Below are 21,870 nucleotides of genomic sequence, written 5' to 3' on the forward strand. Positions count from 1 at the left end.
AATCATTTTACAACGCAAGACCAGCATAGGACAGTGTAGAAAGAATAAATACGTACCCGGCCTACTAGGGTTACCTTTCGACGACACTATTTTCTGTTGAAGTCTTTTGAGCTACAATATTGCAGCTAATATAAGGAGAGCGATAATCACCGGTGCGCTATGTGGAATGATTCATCCCATTGTTTTACGTTTATTAATGACATGTATTAATTATAGTCAACGAAAATTATCACTGTGCATTTGAAGGACATGTAATTATTACGGTTATTATATGTATGAACAGACGCTTGTAAAACATGCGCAAATAAATGTGGAAATAAAAGAAATGTGCGTCTATTACATTGGACCTAACGTGGATATGACACATATGATATGAAATAAACGTAGTGCTTTTCATGCTTTATATATGACTATCTTGTAAATATGTTTGTGGGTATGCCTAGTTAATATGTTATGATGAATACATTATGTACATATTTATTGATTTAAAGATGCTCCATCGCCGATAGAGCTTAAACGATGCTCATCATTTGAGCAATAACTGATGTTTAATTCCGTAAATATATGTCTAATTAACACAAAAATACATAAAAAAATGTTTTGCTTTTAGTGTGCATTCAGTATTTCATTCCAAATCAGGGATAATGTCATGGAGGTGGGTTTTTTTGGCGCAATTAATCAATTCCAATATTTTTCTATTTCAGTAAAACATGAAACTCAAGCTTGTTAACGGAAGAAATAGTGTATAAGTAAGTTATTTTTGTAAGTGAAGAAAAATACAAATTTCTTTGCTGCTGTTTTGATACAAAAAAAATATTTGTCGTCAACGTTGTATCATCGTTAATAAATTTGGCTATATATTAATTCATATTTGTATCCATATTTGCCTTTTTGTTTTTATATTTTTAATATATGACTTTGAAATCCTATCGGTGCCATTATTATAATTTTCTTGACGTTCGGCTACAATGGAATTATATAATTACAGTTCCAGTGGCTTATTTCAGATGGGTGTGGTACTCGAAAGGCTAATGGAAAGAGTTCCTACAAGGTTTCCGAATCATGATATTTGGATTGGCAACTAATTATCTCCATATATATCCGAAAGTATACCAGTAAATAATGTATCCGATCTGAACAGCATCCCAATTAGCTAGCTTTCCCTTCATGTTTGTTTTTTAATAATATATCATTGCATTAGTATTGCGAGTAAGTGATACCACATAAAATATACGATACATTCACAATAAATGTCATTTAAAACCACGAGTCACTTAATAAAGCTTTTTACCAAGATCACAGGACCTGTTTGTTATAAATTTGATATGAAATTATTTTTACCATAGTGTCATAGAGTTCTCTTACGTTCATCTAATAGGGGCAGCAGGGATAATCTTAACCCGAAAATGACCAGAAATTGACAAGAATTTCAGGTCAAGAAATTTTGAAGAAATTTCTGGTCAATAGCAGCTGAATTTCAGGTTAAGATTTCTTGACCTGAAATTCAGATTAGGAAATATTGGTTGTGTAACATAATTTTTCGACAAGTCAATATATACAAATGTTGTTTGGTGTATATTCTTTTCACGGAAATATTCATTAATAGGTAATTGTGTCATTTTATAAGAAATAAAATAAGATTTAAGTTCTAAAGGAAGAAACAACTGTACTTTGGGTGATCAGTTGGTGTAGTGGTTAAGCCACTAGTCTTTCACCAAGCCCGGGCACGGACGTGAATAGGTTATGGATCACGTGTCCGATCACTGGCTACTCTCCGGGTACTCCGGTTTCCTCCCAGGCTAAGACCCCTTGCGCGCTTACATCCAGGCCATCGAGAGTGATTTGCATAAGTTGTATAACTTGTTTCGCAATAGATGTAAAATGAATAAAGTTTATATATTAAACAGCCGTACTCATGGAGTCAGAGACAGAGAGACAGAGGACTAATGACAGAATATCAGATATGCTTGAACACGTCGGTTCATACGACCCTAAAGATTTCGATACCAAATGCATGTATCATTATTTATTTTTGTAGTAACTAGCTAGATCACCCATTACGTGATGATAAATAAGATATATTTACTTACTGATTTATTTAATTATTTGATATCACATATTTAATCCCACCATGTAGCGAGCCTAAATGATCACTGTTCTGGAAAAGATCACTGTGTATGTTGCAGAATGCCATTATAACATTAACATTATAAGACAAGATAACAATTGTAACACAAAGTCACACTGTTTAGGAACAGGAACTAGCGTTGCATTGTATAATTACTGATAACGAAAATACATTAAGGGTGGGTACGTGAGGGGATACACAAACAGTGTCACACGTTTCGTTGTACTCATTTTCATTGTTAATTCGGGACGTCCGACAATTATGGATTTAGCGCCAAGTTGCATATGTTAAAGGGGGGAGGGGGGGGGGGGGGGGCTGCAGAATTCGCTGGTCACAGTTACCTGTTTAGCCTGTTTGAAGTAAGAAATCACAAGTAAAAGTAATGTTTACTTATGATGTCTATAGCTCCTGTAAATATCCATGTAAAGTAATGAAAATATACTGTTACAGATGTAAATATATTCATAGGCCTTTTTTTGACTTCAAGATCATCGATTGTCTACTACTTAACATCAAAGTACTATGTTACCTGATATTTGTCGTCCCAAACCCCGACAAAAAGGACAAAAAAATGAGATATGTTTAAACTTTGTACCTACATTGCTTTATCAACACATACATTTTTGAAAAATTACTATCTAAATATACGACAACATGATATTTCAAAGATATCCATATCCATCTTCTACCCAAAAGAAGATAAAAAAATACCAAATTGATTTCTCTTGTTACCAGTTGTGGCCTAGTTGTTTGATTGATAAATATATCAAAATAAATGGGACAATGGTAGCAAATAAGAGCAGTAGAATAGTAACGAAAGGGAGGAAACCCGAGTTTGAAATATCTACCAAGTGAGTTATATAGTTACAATTCCTAAGCAAATCACCATAATGTTTTAAGAGAAAATTAGTGTCAGGCATATTAGTGTTTCATATCCTCCAGTACCCTAATAAGTATAAATCAATTAACAATACAATTTTGATTAAGAACCCTTACGTACGTAAATGGTACAAAGTCTCGTCTTTATGTCTATCCACCTTTCCATTATCACATTTAGTTTTGATCTGATACAAATTTCACACAGAAAGGCAAAGTAATTCCCAATTTCCACGACAGTTATTTTCTATTAAAAAACACTCGAAAAATCACTTTTCGATAATATTTGATAAATTTAAAAATCTAAACGTTATCAATATTGAGTGTTTTGTAATCGACACTGTTCGTTGTTGCAGAATAATCTGTGAACGAAAGTAAAATAATTGTGTACATGTAACCATTATAATGTAATTGTTTGGCTTTGCTTGAAATGCGTCCTGACATATTACCACAAGCCCTCTACCCCTGGGATGCGAGTTCTAATCGAATGTGATACCGTTACCTGGCACATTGTACGTATCACAGGATGGTGTTTTTTTTCTAGTACTCCGGCTTATAGACACCTACTAGACTTGACGTGTCCCTAAGTAACCCTTTTTGTTTAACCAGACAAATCAAAGTTTAATGCACTATCAAGAGCTAAGAACAGTTATATACTACATGTTTTTGCCGAATTTATATTTACATAGCGGCACTGTAATTTAACACCACGTGATATATGCATATTCGTAAAATTGATTGTTTTATCAATAAACAGTTCAGTCATACTATATGTGTATACCTTTTAACATTTAACATATTACGTACGGTTAATAGACTCCATGCGACACGCACTTTCTGATGATGTGGGTTTTCCTTGCTCTGCAATATATTTTGTTTTACAACGGTAAGTCTAAACCAAATTACATTACAAACATATCATCTATAATATTTATATAAAATGATTTTTAATGATTACCTGTATCTTAGTTAAATATTATTGAAATATATTTTTTTTATTTAGTTTTTTAGTTTTATCTATTTTATTTTTTGTAGACAAAACTGCTATTTTCAATTTGACATATGTTGCTGGTAACATATTTTGCCGGATACATACGACCTAGTTCATTTTCGCGTAATTATTAAATAGGAAATAGCAAAATTAAACAGCCATGCTAAAAATCATTCATACTTACGTCGTCAGAACTGCTGAAAGCATTTATTTCACAGAGGTAGTTTGATTTGGAGAAGAATTTGTAAACATAAATCTATAAAATATAATTTTATTACAAAATCTATAACACTGGAGTTTAGTTTTCGTCATTTTGATCAGCAGGACCAGCATTGGGACAATGGTTGGAAATCTACACGACAGGTAGGGCATACCATTTTGTATTTCCCTTGGCTTAATATTCTTCAAATTATAAAATGAAGATTTAACTGGAATTAATTTATTTAACTGGAATTAATTTTTAGACAGCATCACATTAAGAATGTATAGTGGACAAATTATTTGCTTTGATATGTACATGTTCTAATCATAACTAGAACATGGTAAATACCTCTTTATTTACATATGTCATGGACATGTATTAGTGTAACTTAATTCAAACACACACACGATTTTTCGATATTACAGATTTCACAGTTTTTTAATTGTCTATTTCTGTCTAGGTGGATCCACTTTTGTATAAGATGTTTTAACCCTAATTAGCTTGTTAGAATTTCAGATGTAGTAGTATAATACCGTACAGCCGGTTATTTTCGCGGATCAAAATTTTTGCGATTTGATTTCATGGTAGCCCTTTAGCTACACAGTTCCTGGTTTTACTGAGTAATACTGTAATTTGATATTCTACAAACTTCCATAGATTTTTTTTATCTAATGTCACCAAAATAAAAGTTTAGTTTTCTGCATGATTATGAATTCCGAATTAGGCAATGTGAAATGGGCCAATTTAATTTACAACGCTTATAACACTACACTGGCAATAAGTCTTCAGGTCAATTTGACCTGAAAAAATATTGATATGAAATTCACCTGAAATTGAGATCAATTTCACCTGAAAAAAAATGTTTCAAGGGCCTTAACGGTCATCTGACTCATTGCACAAAACAACAAAGTCACAGTATAAAGTATTGGTTAACGATTAATATAAACAATACAAGGAACTCCTTAGTTGAATATGTAAGTTTCTGAAATAGGTAAATGTCATTTGTTGAACAAACTTGGTAGCCCTTCATCCATATATGGTTGTAACCCATTCACGGATTAATATAAGGAGGAGTCAGATTTTAAAGCCAACTTTCAGCAAAGCTTCCATTTTGGACATCCGCCATACTATCCCCATCGGTCTTAGTTCGGTCCTTTACAAAATATGATTGTCCTCACCTGAAGTTCCTGAATCAATTAAAACCCCTATAGAATTTTCCTTCAGATTGGAGACTGAAACCTGAAAACAGGAAGTGGGCGAGCAGCCATCTTGGAATACCAAAATCTTTATGAAAATGTTTGCATGTTGTTCGGCATCAATTTAAACCCCTACAGACCAATTTTCATTGAGATCGGAGACTGAAAACAGGAAGTGGACCAGCTAAAATTAAGAAAATTTGCCCTTTTGGGGCCCCACACCTCAGCCCTAGGGGTCTGACCAGACTCATTTATATAAAAATATGATTGTCCGTCCCCAATAATGTTTTACACCAAATATGGATGAAATTCATCCAAGGATGAAGGAGGAGTAGGATTTAAAAGCTTAAATTAAGAAAATTTCCCCGTTTGGGGTCCCATCCCTCAGCCCCTAGAAATCCATCTAAGGATGAAGGAGGAGTAGGATCTAGCTTAAATTAAGAAAATTTGCCCTTTTGGAGCCCCGCCCCTCTGCCCCTAGGGATAGGATCTATCTCATTTATATAAAATATGATTGTCCTTCCCTAATGATGTTTCACACCAAATATGGATGAAATCCATTCAAGGATGAAGGAGAAGTAGGATTTTAAAGCTTAAATTAAGAAAATTTGCCCTTTCGGGGCCCAACCCCTCAGCCCCTAGGGGTCGGACCAGGCTTATTTATATAAAATATGATTGTCCATCCCAATGATGTTTCACACCAAATATTGATGAAATCCATCTAAGGATGAAGGAGGAGTAGGATTTTAAAGCAAAAATTAAGAAAATTTGCCCTTTCGGGGCCCCATCCCTCAGCCCCTAGGCTCATTTATATAAAATATGATTGTCCTTCCCCAATGATATTTTACATCAAATATAGATGAAACCCATTGAAGGATGAAGGAGGAGTAGGATTTTAAAGCAAAAATTAAGAAAATTTGCCCTTTTTTGGGCCCCATCCCTCAGCCCCTAGGGGTCGGTCCTCCCAGGCTCACTTTTATATAAAATATAGATTGTCCCTTCCCCAATGATGTTTCACACCAAATATGGATGAAATCCATCTAAGGATGAATGAGAGGAGTAGGATTTTAAAGCAAAAATTAAGAAAACTTGCCCTTTTGGAACCCATCCCTCAGCCCCTAGGGTTCGGACAATCTGGCTCATTTATATAGGATATGATTGTCCTTCCCCAATGATATTTTACTCCAAAATATAGATGAAATCCATTCAAGGATGAAGGAGGAGTAGGATTTTAAATCTTAAATTAAGAAAATTTGCCCTTTTGGGGCCCCATCCCTCAGCCCCTAGGGTTCGGACTAGGCTCATTTATATAAAATATGATTGTCCTTCCCCAATGATGTTTCACACCAAATATCAGGATGTAATCCGCTCAATTGCCCTTTTGGGTTAAGGAGGAGTAGGCTTTTGTATAAATATGATCCCCAGAGTGTTACGCACGATCCGCAGGTAGGAGGAGTAGGCTTTGACGCAAGTCTACGCACGCACGGCGCACGGCGCACGACGACGGACGAAACACGATGACAATAGGTCATCCTGACCTTCAGTGAAATCCAGGTCAATTTAAAGCTCAAGGTCAAAAATCTCCATATGAATTTCAGGTCAATATTTGGCCAATTTCACCTGAAAATTTCTTCAAGTGAAATTCAGGTCAAAATCTTCAGTTAAATTCGGGTCAATTTCAGGTCAATTTCATATTAATTTCAGGTCAATTTCAGATTTTTACCTGAAATGACTTTTTTGCTCTTTCCAGGTAAATTTCACCTGAAATTGACATGAATTTGACCTAAATTTAACTGAAGACATAATACCTGCGTAGTAGTTCAATATTTTTCGTGGCAAAATATTTTCAAAATTGTAATCCACTGTTAAATGCACAAATATAAGTTGGTTGACATTATTGTTTAACGAAATGCGCAAAAAAAAGTTGGTTGACAGTACATGTATTGTGTAACGAAATGCACAAAAACAAGTTGTTGGTTGGCAGTATTGTGGTAAAATACAGTAAAATACAATTAACATATCCACGAGCTGAATTACAGTATTCAGCTATGTGAATGTGATAGAATTTAAAATTTTTTGTTCAAAACAAACGGTATTCAAATTCTGTATAGACTAACATTTGTGTATACCCAAAGTCCCACTCATTCATTTATGATGCTTTAGCCGACAAATGGCAGACCATCGTTTTATAGAACGGGCTTTTGAAGTTATCCTATAACCATATTTGATTTTAGCTTTGAAAACAATAGCTGTATTGATTTTGTTATATGGCTATTACCTTTTTGAATATTGTTCATACATATACTTTATAGCTTACCATTGTGTGTTTAGATGAACTACTTAAGCTGTCAACGTCAAATATGACAAACACAGTTATGTCCTTAACATGACAGTTTCGGATTAAGAATGCATTCATAATGCTTAAAGCAACATGACAGAAGTACATCATTTGTAATCAAATAACAAAAACATCCAGATTGCAGATAATCCCATCAGCGATATTTTGTTTTAATCCATATGTTCTTTTGGTGTATTTTTTAGTTTTTATTATCAAATATGGTCATACACGACAAGTGACAAAGCTCTTTTTTTAAAATAAAACGTTCACCTCAAATTCGATAACTATCTATGTACAATGTAGTTGCTTAGTACCTGTTACAGATCTACATGTAAATATTCACGACTACTTCAAGTGGCATGTACATTAATATTAGAACAATTAATGTCAACAATACAAAAATGAATGCGTTTACATTTTACCTAGTCAATATCCATGTAGATTATCGTTACAATTATGGTAGTGATGTTGCAGTTGAAACCGAAAATACTGAGAAATGAAGATTTGTGTGACGGTGCGTTGTAGGTTGTGAAATATTCTTCGCTCAACGTCAGCTAAATAGTTTTGCTAATACTGATTTAATTCTGTTTAATACATCAAAAAAGTATTTAATCACTTGGTCACGTGTTAGTCGATATCTGTCTGTTGATCCTACTACTTATTGGTAAATGCAATTTACAATTAAGCCGCATCTCATTAAATAAGTATACAAAAACAGATAGCGCCTACTCTTACGGAGTACCTGGTTCTAATTTTCACCTCTGTAGGCTAGTCAAAGTATTAGGTGTACATTTTCCTTTTACAAACGTTGGAGTTTGCATCAGGATTAGTTACTACTGTAAACCAACTTACTAGTGCTAATAAATGTCGCATATGTCGTTATTTCGTTATTTTGTAATTCCGTTAGACAAGAAAACGCGATATTTAGTCCGGTCGCGAAAATAAGCTGATCTACAGCATGTTGGAATTGTGGTAATAATCCTTATTTTGGCCTGCAAGAAGGATAAAGGTGTACCATGGCCATTGTAAATCAATGTGAAAGTAACTAATAGAACTTTTCACAATTTCATAGCTGCAGTTGGAACTCCACAATGGACACTGGCTTTTAGAGTAGTTTCAGGAAGTATGACAATGGTATTAGATTTGTACGGACAAAACACGTCTTATGGGAATGCGCAAGACACGACTGATCATTACATGGCAGATATAATCCCACATTGGAACCTATACCAAATCACAAAGGTACTTAAAGCAAATAGAAAATATATTGATGCGTTTTAATCTAAAACAAACCTCAACAAAAAGGGTCGATACATTTAATGAAAAAATATAAACGACAGTTATACAACTTAGAAAGTATTTTATGTGCGGATTTTCTGAAGCCATATCCTTTACGAAGTCTTCTAACTGAACCTCTAGAAGTTACAATAGCGCCTTTTAATAAACTTTAGATTCTATTTAATTTCTGCGTCTTTTAAAAACTATTTCGTCAGTTTGTCTGAAATCAACATTTTCTTTAGTGTTATGTAAACTTTTTAAAAATCCTAGTTCAAAAAGTCTATGTAAATTGAAATACATTTGTACAATCCTAAAATGCAATGAAGAAAATAATCTGCAAACCAACTTGTTAATATGTTTATATTGTGTAATTGAGTTAAACTCTCAAACTCTGCCTAATTGAAAATTAGATGTTTTATTAGCATTCTAATTCACAGCAATGATTTCTGCGAGTCCTCTTTGACCGTGAAATTACCATACGAAAATAAGTTGTCTTACAGTATGATTCAGTAAGTATACGGAATTCCTTTTCCATTTTAGGCGAAAGTTGTGATCGTTTCTCGAAATAAAGAGAAAGCATTTTTCCTGTTTAATGCCACGTCATCAAATTCCATTTCATGGTTCAGTATAGACAGACTTCTTGATACGTCCTACACAGATCTTACTCCGGCCACTGCTTCCAACCTTTTCAGTATACCAGGGCAAGTCAATCAACTCTTTTTTTTTTCTCCACTATCATATGGAACATATTTTCGTATCTTTGGTATTTTTTGAAGTAAGACAATAATAACATCTTTGATGCACAATATGTTGTATATATAAATAAAACTTATTCTTAAATTCGAGGACTTACTTTTTCCGATAATTGCAGATATCAAGTTTCGCGAACGTCTGTTTCTAAACGGCTTTAAATTGGCATCTTGAAAAATGTTTTATGTTTAGAATTAAGTGATTTGACGTGGAAACAAATATCATGCGAAACTAGAGAGTTTCGTGTTATCTTATTGCATTAAAACGTCTTAATTGATTCTTCTGTTCCCTTATTTCGTAGACACAAAAATCGACATTTCTTCATTAATAAGTCATATAGAGGATGCAGGAATGATATTGGATGGGTCGTGGTGATTGATGCTCACCAGGTGAGATATTGTGGATGGGAATCTCCTCCCGAGTCATACAACTATCCAGAAATGTCAACCCTCGTATTATTTTCCCAGAAATCCACAGCAACAAGATGGAGAGAATATAACTGTAAGTAGCTATATCAAAACTGTTTTTATTTATTTTTCAGGAAACCATTTTATGGCAACAAAAAACTTATATTAACTGGCAAACTGACTAACTAGCTACATGGAATAAAAAAAGGATTTTAGGAGTTTACCTCCGAAAAACCTAAAACGTTTAATGTGAATGTCGTTCCTCAATATTGGTCATCTAAAATACTGAAGCATTCTTAATGAAAACATGATGACTGAACTGTGATACTTTATGCTTTTGTAATTCCGTTTATAGATGGACGAGGTTTAATTTAGATCTATTTATTATTTTGAAGAATGTCGTAATGATGTCATGATAAACATGTGTTCTCTTTCAGTTACAGCTGAAATTCCACAAGGTAAGTGTTGTTTTCTACCCCTTTAAAATATACATTTTAAGATGTATTGTTGCTGCTTTCGACTATGCGAATAACTAGTTAAACCATTCGGCAAAATTATTCCGCCAATACGACGGAAATGTTTGTCGCACTGTCACATAATTTTTGATGCATGGCGTGTTCATTTTGTAAGGAAAATCTTATGGTCCAGGAGTAGTGTCATTTCTGTTTGGCGCGTTGTTGTGAAATCTCAGATTTTGGCGCGGTGTATCATTATATGTACCAAATATCAATTCAATAGTATACAAGTATATTTAAATTAGTATACGATAAGGTGACGAACGAAAATAATAACATTACAACGGATACTGAATTACTAACATAACGATGAGTTGATTACGGAGATAATAATCCGTCTTTGCATACAGAGTTACCGCTCCCTAGCGGAAATGTATCCATTGTGGCGTTCTTATTCATTTATGTACGCTTCCCGTCGTAAACATATAACGCCACAATCAATTCCTACCAACAATGACAGATAACTCAGCAATATGCAAATAAATAATAGGTTTGTATGGAGAGTATTGAGTCTACACAAAACTCTGAACCAGGCGTCCCATGAGAGTAAATATTCGCTCCATTATTAACAACAAAACCAACAAATCTAATCAAACCCGGACAAGGATGTAATTCTGTTAGGAAAATAAAGAAATATTAAATAATTAGATAGTTATATCAATAAATCAACAAAACAATTATAAAACCAAAAGATTCAATTTATTATTGAAAGCAAGGTCCGCCATGGTGTTAATATTTGACATTAAATCATATTTCTGTCTTGTTTATAGATCCGGTGTGTCAGTGTTGTACGGTACTAAACAAAACCAAGATAACAGATGAGGAGCTGGATATTATAATGGATGACATAAAGAAAGAATTAACAATCGACAAATCGACACTTACAAGTACGTAATGGTCAGCAAAATAATACAAATGGGGATTTTCCGTACACAAACATAAGTCACTGGATTCTAGGAAACGGGAGGATATAGATTATGAATACATGCTAATCTGAGTTTAATGTTATCAGAATTTATCTTAAAGGTTTAACATAACGTATATGTTGACTAAAGCCTATCGGCCTTGATAGAAGATAGACTATCGTTTTGGTTTTTTTTAAATTGACGCGGAGTACAGTGTAAACTGCGTAAAATGTGAAAAACTGTAAACTATCAACTATAAGTGCGGATATAATTGAGCTTAATTAGGTGGTTCAATACCAGAAATACAACTTTACAACATCTAGCGATGTACATGAATTAGAGCCCAAAAGTCAGGGCGAAAAACGCTGAAATAAAACTACCGCTAACATCATTTTGGTTCCGATGACATCTATCTTAGACAAGTTGCACTGCATGATACTGGCTGGTCTCCTACACTGCACTCGTGTCACCTGAGGCTGTATTACATGATTATCCATGCAATACTGCAGCCTCCTGACGTTAATAAAATTGCTATTTTCTCGGTAAAATTTTAACAATTTTTCAGAAGCTATGACGATTTTTCTACAAAAACATCAAGATTTGCATTAATATATCACACAATTTTTATATATAAAGAATTGCTGTCACGTTTTTTCGAATTAATTTCAAAATGGCAGGAAAATTGCAATAAAACGTCGGAGTATGAGAAAAAGCTCTATGAAGGATAGTGATAAGCCTCGGGATTAAAAATATTTTGTTACCTCGGGTAGAATCTTCCTGTCCTTAATATCCATATTTTAAAGAATATTAAAAGGTTTCACCGTCAAAATGCTAGTGCATTATTGACAAGACTTTTTCGTACTATTGAACAGTACTGCAACGGAATAGAAGCAATGTTTGAAGTTTGTATAGCTGTGATATGATTAAGTCGTTTAACGTTATTGTTCTTTTTATTTGCAGAAAATATTCTAAAGAAGATCAGCGTTAAGGACTATCGGCCTTCTTCCATAGCTATTGGAGTGTCTGGTGCCGTCTTATTTTCAGTCCCATTCATACTTTTAATACTGATAGATTTTGTTACATTAAAACATTATTTAGACAGGAAAAAAATCACGGTCAAGGGAAAAGTGTAATTATGTCGTAGTTCTTGTATTTTGCATTGGGTTTCGATAACTGCACAACTGTATGAAATTAATCGAACAAATTCAGTATAACAAGAACAGTTCCCACTTTCAATAGGCGTGAGTGCAATGCACGTACCTATGTTAATACCAACCACTTCAAAATAATGAAAATACGTTGTTATATAACGTTATACAAGGACTACAGGTTCATGGGAAAGTCGACTGAGAGAACTAACGATTTTTTGTATCCTCGAATCCATGACGCAGATGGTAAGGGCAAAAGATAGAAACTCGGACATCTTAACCCTTTGAGATGTATATGTACATCATCAATTACAAAGCTTTTATTTTAATTAATGTTTATTTTTTATAAATACCTTTAATATGGAAGTAAATGTGTAATCGTAAATCTTGATAGCAACTATGAAATGCAATAGCTAAAGAGAGATGTCATATAAGTTGAATACAAATGAAGTGAAATGATAAATGCAACTAGTCCTACTTGCCAGTAAATCATAACATCAATTTTATTAAACAAATATCGAAACCAAATTTATGAATGAATTTGTCGACTTAGGATGCTGGCCCAAACATGTTTGTCTGAGAATCCCGTCCACATTTAGACCAAGGTAGAATACATCCATTCATGGACAGGTATACACCATTTGACGTCATCGTCTGTAGACAACCAAAGGCGAAACCAATGTTAAAGTCGGCGTCAGAATTCTTAAATGTTTCCGGAAGGAAGGAGCCGGTTAGCACAATGATTTTATCCAATTGTTCCTCTGATAACATCCGGGCTGTCTCTACCATCGTATCAGTGCCGTGAGTTATCATAATCTTCTTTGCGTCTGTTTCACGACAAGCATGTGCAAGTTTGGTCCTACCAAAAAATATCTTTCATACATAAAAAGTTGATATGCATACGCGTCAATCGTGTTTAATTCAAGACCGTTTAAACTGTTAAAATTAACAAAATCATTTGAAATTGCATATACGTTATATTTACTTAAAAGTATTTAATATATCTAAGATTAACGTTCTAGTTGTTTATGATGCTGATGGATAGTATGTACAATGTTTACTGGAATGACAGTCATGTGGCGTTTACTAAAAAGTGTCTTCGGTAATAAAAATGTTAGCGCTCTGAAAGGTCTGATTAAGTTGTTTGTTTATATCTTAACGTGCAAATTATACATTTGTTTATAATTTGTGTGTTTGCTTATTGTAAAATTTGGTAAAGACTATTACAAAGTGATGAAAGTCAAACCTGCCTATAAAGACGACCCAAGGGACCGAGATAAAATGGTTTTTATAGCCAAGTGGCCTTTATAAACAGGTCTGATTTTTTTTAATTGATCACTTACGGTCCTAAGAACGTGTACTTTATAAACAGGTGGTTGTTATGCAGAGGTGGTTATTAAGACAAGTCTCAATATACAAATCATTGTTACAAACCTATCTTCCTGGCTTATATCCTGGCTATCAACTCTACACACAGTTTTTATCTCCACGGTCAAGGTTGACTTTGCTCGGTCAAGGACGCGCGAGACAGCAGGTTCACCAATCTCGAAGGAATATCCTAGGATGGTTTTGGGGTAGCACTTATCGATTGTACCTACATGTATATAAAAGGGGACATGACTTCATGCAAATGTTTATATTAGTTTTTATTTTTTTCATACTAAATCCGACTTTCTAATTTGTAGATACTTTTTCTTCATTTAAAGATGCTCCACCGCTGACAAATTATAAGTTTTCTCTATGAAATATAGGACCAGACGATTTAGTATTTTTCTTCAGTTACAAAAGTTACCTACTTTACACCATTACCACCATTCAAAAGTCTGAGCTTCTTATTTTACTTCAAGATAAAACTATTAAAAGTTATTAATTGTATCCCGAAAAAATTCAGTGACACTATGTCCTATATGAAATGCAGTACTGATTGCGCATGCACCGAAAGCAAAATCAATCATTTTATATTATTTTTTCAGTTAATTAGACATATAAATACACGATTAAACATTAATTATTGTTCAAATGATGAGTACTATTTATGCTCTGTCGGCGGTGGAGCATCTTTAAGCATTGATGTTACTATTTTTTAACTTCTTAGGGGTATGAAATTAATTTTGTTTGCAAACTTTTGCGAGAATCCGCAACGCGGATTCACACAGTTTGCAAACAAAATTTCTTTTATTCCCCGATGAAGTTAAAAAATAATCACATCAATGCTTAATGAAGAATAACTTTCAGAGTATGAAATCGAAAAACTCGACAATTTGTCGATAGATATCAATATAAGTATATTTGATAATATGTTTTAACTTAACAAGGTTTGCAAGATTATTTCAGACATTTCTTAGGAAAACATAAAGACAAAAAATATGGATATTGTCTAAATCGTGGAAAGTTCAGCTGACAAATACAGATACAAGGCATGCTGAAATGCAATTATAACAAACGTTTCAGTGGAAGTATCCTTTGCTCATCTGTGTGAAACCTCACAAAGAGATAAAATTATTTTCAGAATAGATTACTGATATTGCATGGAAACGAGATTGCGAATTTTGGTTGACTATTATGTCAAACTAATTCAACATTAATTGAAGGATCAATGTCTATCCCGTATTTGATACAACTATGTCTTTATCAAGATATCTCATAAATTGAATAAATGTCATGTTGGGTTGCCATAGAATATGGCCATCAGAAATAAAAATCAATTCTACGCTAGCATGTTCCCTTTAGGAGAAAGTTGTCCAGGAAGTTTAATAATAATCAATCCATTGAAAATTTTATATTTCACACAGAAATGAAATTAATATAACAGTAGCTTTGACCGTTATCGTCGGTACGTGAAAGCACTCCCAAGAAAACGATTTTGTCTGAGGAATAAATGTATCCATAAAGTTTTCAATGAACATAATCTGTTCAATAGAACATCAATTACACAGACATGGAAAATTGATTTTCAGCAATAGTGGTCTTTAAAGTGTTCATGAAGACTGAGAATGCAACCACGTTGTTAGTTTCTTTTTCTTTTCTTTTTATTGTTTTTAGACATAATAGTTTTATCTAAACAGAATATTCAAGCACCTTCAATTCCGCATTTTTGTCAGTATTTACTTTGTAATTTTCTAAAAATGAAGACAAAAACAACAAACAATTTTAATTATCTAAACTATTTAGTTTAGTAACTTCACTAAAAATAATATTAGTATATGCATTTTTTTAGTAACTTAAAATTATTATGAGAAACCACCCTCCTTGAAAACTAATATCTCTCAACGATTTGTAGTAAATTTAAAGTACTATGAAATACTAAAGCGAATACATTAATGCTAAGTTGAGAGGTTAAATCTGTATGTGCCGTAATTTTCACACTATATTTTATTATGTTATTCCTCAACAAAAGTTACCAAAATGTTGAGAATTATAATACAATGCATAGGCGTTAATTTTACAAAGCAATATAAGAACTCAACATAAATTTTGGCAGCAGTGCCTAAAATCATAAACTGACGTCTACTACAGTGCGGCAAAAAGACTACACACAATCACACCCAAAAGCCAAGTTATGGTCTACCATTTCATTTCACATTTTAACGATGGTTATATTAATTATAATGTGACTTCTTCAGATATGTTTCATCTAACATACATGCATGTCATGTAAACTATAAAAACAAAATCTATTACAATCAATCAATTCTGTGTTGTTACAAATGCTTGTAAAGCATCACATATGTTTGTCCATGCCTTTGAATGATTGTTCACGACTTGATTCATAAAAAATGGTTTTGAATAGATTTCTGAAGAAAAATAGGATGTCAAAATGTGGCATATAACTTTAAATAGTGTGAAGAGTAAATGATAAACCAGTTAACATAACAAAGATTTTTCCACATTTTTTATTTGAGAATTATACGTTCTATTAAGTTATGATTTATTTTTCCAATCAATTTTGATGTAAAAGGATATACAAAAGATGGCTTTTCATGGTTTCAACTTGGAACTAAAGAATCCATGACAATAATCGAGCTTAATTTTCATAGCAAATCAATATTAAAATCTTTTGGTTCACTACCAAATTTAAAAGAACCGTAGGTAAATTACATTTTGATAAAACAAAACTAATTTCATGCCCCAAAAATTTAATTAAGATAGAAAAATTTAACTGTATTTCATTTCATAGTTTCCCTCCCTCATCGTACAACCCTGGAATATAGCATAGCAAAACTGAAGGCTATTTTGCGACATCGGATGAGCAGGTATAATTTGGTCCTTTTATGTACATCAAAAGAATCGAATAAAAGTGTATGACTTTGCTCTCTGTATGTCTTCAAATTAAGTATCTATTATACGATGGCTGATTTATGCCATTTCGTCTTTTCGCCTTTTCGCCCCGAAAAGACGAGCATTAACAAACCTTAAATTTCGTCTTTTCTCCCCGAAAAATTACAAATTACAGATATACTTTGTCATCTTGCATATACGACGGAGATTATAATGTAATTTCTAATGTACACTTATGATGAAGACCATGTCATGTATGTAGTAAAAATGTGTTTTCAAATAATACACAGTACCTTGTACAGGATTGACTGTTATAATTAACTGTATTTGAGCAATTTCTTGGTACAAGTCCTTCCTTTTAACTCAAAGTCTTCACGAGTTGTCTTTCATAAAAAAATATTTTGTTAATAAGTTGATCCGTGGTTCAAACGCTTTCAAATATTACCCGCCGACAACTTTTTTTTCCAAGTTGTGTAGGGGAGGCAACTCCTGTAAGTGCTATATTTAGCATCTGAAGTTCATTGTGTGCTTAAGTTAACATATACACGGCAATGTTTTGATAAGCGTAATTGCTAAATAGGGCGATTAGAACACATAAAATAAGATATTAATGAATTTAAAAAAAAGTATCAATCAAACTGTTAGTGGCACATGACACATGCCACGTGTGGGAAATCTACGTAGCTGCTGTAAACATGCATGTTGACATCTGTTTTAAAACTTCTAATCTTAGTTATTGATGAAGATACTTGTAACACTATCAATTTAATAAATCGATTGTTATCATAAACTACTTTGATGCTTCCATATTGAACAATATTAAAATAAAAAGATTTCAAAATGACTTGAAAAACAATATTAATTTTCGTCTTTTCGGGGCGAAAAGACGAAAAGACGAAATTTAAGATTTGTTAAATTTTCGCCTTTTCGGAGCGAAAAGACGAAAAAACGAAATTTCAAAATTGTAAAACTTGTTTGTTAATTTTCGTCTTTTCGCAAAAGACGAAAATTAAGGTTTGTTAATTAATTTTTTTTAAATTAAGGTTTTTGTAGGCGAAAAGACGAGAATCGAAGTCGCTAATTAGCGTGTATCACTTTCGTCTTCTTTTCTTTTCGCCGCGAAAAAACGAAAAGACGAAATTTAAATTTGTTAAATTTCGTCTTTTCGGAGAGAAAAGACGAAATGACGAAATTTAAGGTTTCTTAATTCTCGTCTTTTCGGGGCGAAGAGACGAAAAGGCGACAAGACGACGAAATGGCACAAATCAGCCACCGTACTATTATATTGATCAGAGTATTGCTTTTTCTCAGAGTATTGCTTTTTTTTCTGAATATTGCCTTCAGTTTTGACATGTTCCAGGGGTGTAGATATCGAAAGTTATAAGCCTTGGAAATCGAGGGCGTTCTAACATAATAACACAAGTGCGTTTTTTGTTGTTGTTTTTTTTTTTTTTTTTCATTTAATTGAAATTACAAAAGTAGTACAGACAGAAATGCGGAGGTTCAGGTGTTTGTGGCATTTCATCAAATCAAAATACAAATGTCGTCAATCCGTGAATGGTTTAGTCAACTCCTACCGACTTCCTGTGAGATAACAGAAAATGAGCTCCACAGAACAACACAAACATTGCAATAAGGAATGGCCTGATGCTTCTTTGATAATTGCGTTGCGTTATCACCTTATTCGGAGTCAATATATATATGAATAAATTACCTCCAGTCTGTAGTACCAACACCTTCTCGGCCATGTTCCTGCTCTCCACAGAATTAATTCAGGGTGACTAAGGCCGTTTTCGATTATGCGGTTTGACTGGTTGGACCTAGTTGTTCGTTTTTTAATTTAACACGGACCTGGTAATTTTATATTGTTTTCAGACGAGCCTTGACAAAGCCCTCACAGGCCTGTATCAAAAAATGCAGGTCCATCAGGATTTATACTTGAAATAATGACTTTAACCAACGGTTGACCTTGTTCTCGCCACGCTAAGGCTGAAATCACACCATGGGATCCGAAACGTAACAAAATCAATAAACACTCGCAGTAGGCTATTTTTATCAATAACTTGACGCTACCCAAAATTAATCGCTCCCCAAAATGGAACACTTTTCATATATTGGATGCAAAATATCTTTTTTTCAATACAAACTAACAATAATTGTTCTTAACAAATATCCAGGTGCTAAATAGTAACCGTGACAATTTTATATGTCGGTAAAGACGCGTTACCTGTTGTGGAATATCAAATAAAATATGAAAATATAATGATTCGTGCGACAACCCTAAAAAATAAAAGGTAAACCAACCTTTTTACACCTGCTAAATTCGCAATTTTTTCGAATTAAATTTGCGAAGATTAAAATTCTCGGATTGAAAAATTCTGATCAATAAATACGATGTTTACAATAAGTCGCGGAGATAAGCTTTCGCGAATTTACTTGTTACTTGGATCGCACACAAACATTCGTTGGTTTACATTAGTTAGCTACTGTCTACTCTATAAAAAACGATAAACATGTTTAACATCAACCAATATTGTGACGAAAATTAAAATTAATTCTGAAGAAAAATGATTGATAGTACCATACAAATGTAAGACTTGAATACAGGGAGACAAATAACAATGGTTTAGTGTCTGATGTCCACACACATTCATCAATGACACGAGGACAATAAACCAATGCTGTTTAATTATTAAATTCCAATAATGTTGGATATTAAACAGTACATAATTTATCCAAATTGATGAAGACTAGGAATCAGAATTCCGTGATCCCGGTATGAAATATTTTTACATGGATATCCAATGCTTTCTGATGTGTCACGTACGTACGGAGTCACCATTGAAGATATCTTGACTTGGTATTTGACTAGATTTGTACGACAAGATGCGTCGACTCTATAAAATCAACCTTTCCTCACCTATTGCATTCTGTGATACTTATCCGGAATCTTATGCAGGCTGGAGTTCTTATCTAAATTGTTTTAATTTCTCACCTTCCCGAGTGGATTCCTATCTAACTGGCACAGCTGAACTACTCCAGGCATATCAAGCTTATTTCCGAAAATATCATGATATCAGCGATAAACTGCTCCATAGTTTTATTAACTAGTGGCTTCGAACAGAAGTATGTCGCAACCTTTCTCGAAGGTCATGATACTGGTTGTTGAACCTATTCCATAATAATGACATCTGAGCATATTGAGAAAAAGAAATGTTTAACTTATAGATATACAACGTTCCAACCTACTTTCCGAAATCCGTTTTCCATGGTCAGTGTCAAGGGAAGAAATATATCATTTAAATATCTTCCTATATGCCTTACAATTGAATCGGTGATATAATGGACCATTAAAAGGATCTACTATGTATGTTAATCCAATAAGAAATAAGAAAGATCTACACTGTTGTATATTAATTTATGATATGGACTATAACCCTGCACTTGTTTGTTTTCGCGATTTCATAGTCATAGTATTGAACCCGAAGTACCACGGAGTCGAATAAGGACAAATATATATACATATTTAGTATGTTTGATTAAAACATTTTTTTATCTGTATCAGATATATACAATGGGATGTACGTTTAATGATACATTGTCCAGTTTATTCAAATGTAGTCGCAGTTTGGTGTAGTAAAAACACTTTTTTATGAAATATAGCGAGTATTTGCCATTTCATTTTATCATCATTCTGAGGTGCTGGAGATAGGGTACAAAATTATTGAATATCCTCACCGGTCCTGTAATGTAACGCCCATCGTCATTAATTAGATGATGATGGTGGTGGACTGCTGAAATAATCGTTTGTAAATAGTCTGATCACTCCGTTAACAATCTGTATTGCCTCCTTTTCCTCAAACACGAGTATCATCCCTTAGTTGTGCACATTCCATTAGGGGTATCCGAAAAACACCGGTGACTGACAGAATGCTACAATATTAAAGTGAATTACCGTTTATCTCCGAATCTGTTTACTACGATGTTCTAAAATTTCATTGATATATACGTTTCCCTTGATCGCTGATTTTCTATTTCGACACTGAAAGTAAAGCTAGTTTTGTCGAAGTGCAGTTTCCTGTTATTAAAGGTTACAGTAGAAAAGTAAATAAGACAAAAGCACCGAAAAGGCACAACTTTCATTTCATTTAAGATCTATGAATTGTGACCGTCAAGATTTCTCTTAACTTTCTATAATTCATCGCAGTCACTTAACTTCAGTAGGACCGAAGTACACTTTAGATACCTTCTGAGCAATGCTACTGGAAATGTTAATATTATTTTCATATATTTCTGTCCGCAAACAATTTTTGCTGTCTCATTTTTTTATATTGATATTTTCACAGGCGATATCCGTTAGTTGTGCGCATTCCATTAAAGGCATTTGAAAAACATAGCTGACAAAATGCCTTGCTTGCATTTTGAGGAATTGAAGTGCTAATATACATGTCTTCATGGAAGTTCTGTGTTGAAACACAAGTTTATACTCCAGGGGGGGGTAAACTATAAATGAACAATTATGACTGTACTAAATGGTAAATCATACGCAAAGAGATCCTTGTTGTCTGGGACAACATCATGGCCAGGTCGATGTGGATACAAGGACTGCTGTCAGTGCCGAAAGGATACTAGTCTAGATCTTACATTAGTGCAGGTGGCTCTATTTCCACAACCACATTTCACACACTTAAATTACCATTGCTGGTAGTAGAATGCAAAACGCCAATATACACCAGTATCACCCATTACCAGTGCCTTTCTTGTAAAACAGAACAATTTCTTGTCCATTCTAATGGATGTTGCATCCTGTACTGCTGAGGAGTAACACGCATATTTATCTCAATAAAGATGCAAACAC

The 21,870-nt window shown here is 33.6% G+C and overlaps 1 protein-coding gene and 1 long non-coding RNA gene across 2 annotated transcripts; one reads left to right on the forward strand and one right to left on the reverse strand.

Annotated features, from left to right (window-relative positions):
* Window positions 1–10,116: 10,116 nt before the first annotated feature.
* On the forward strand, window positions 10,117–11,561 carry LOC138317944 (uncharacterized). The gene is made up of 3 exons (XR_011207829.1): window positions 10,117–10,260; window positions 10,604–10,624; window positions 11,452–11,561. It is a non-coding gene; the product is annotated as an uncharacterized lncRNA (long non-coding RNA).
* On the reverse strand, window positions 11,399–18,808 carry LOC138317943 (probable L-asparaginase periplasmic). Its single transcript, XM_069259923.1, has 3 exons — window positions 18,727–18,808; window positions 14,169–14,328; window positions 11,399–13,593 (listed from the first exon to the last, which is right to left on the reverse strand). Exons 1-3 carry the CDS (start codon window positions 18,758–18,760, stop codon window positions 13,284–13,286), a joined length of 504 nt encoding a protein of 167 aa, XP_069116024.1. The 5' UTR covers window positions 18,761–18,808; the 3' UTR covers window positions 11,399–13,283.
* Between the last annotated feature and the right edge of the window lie 3,062 nt (window positions 18,809–21,870).

The sequence above is a fragment of the Argopecten irradians genome, chromosome 3 (assembly GCF_041381155.1).
Source record: "Argopecten irradians isolate NY chromosome 3, Ai_NY, whole genome shotgun sequence".
Classification (NCBI taxonomy): Eukaryota; Metazoa; Mollusca; class Bivalvia; order Pectinida; family Pectinidae; genus Argopecten; species Argopecten irradians.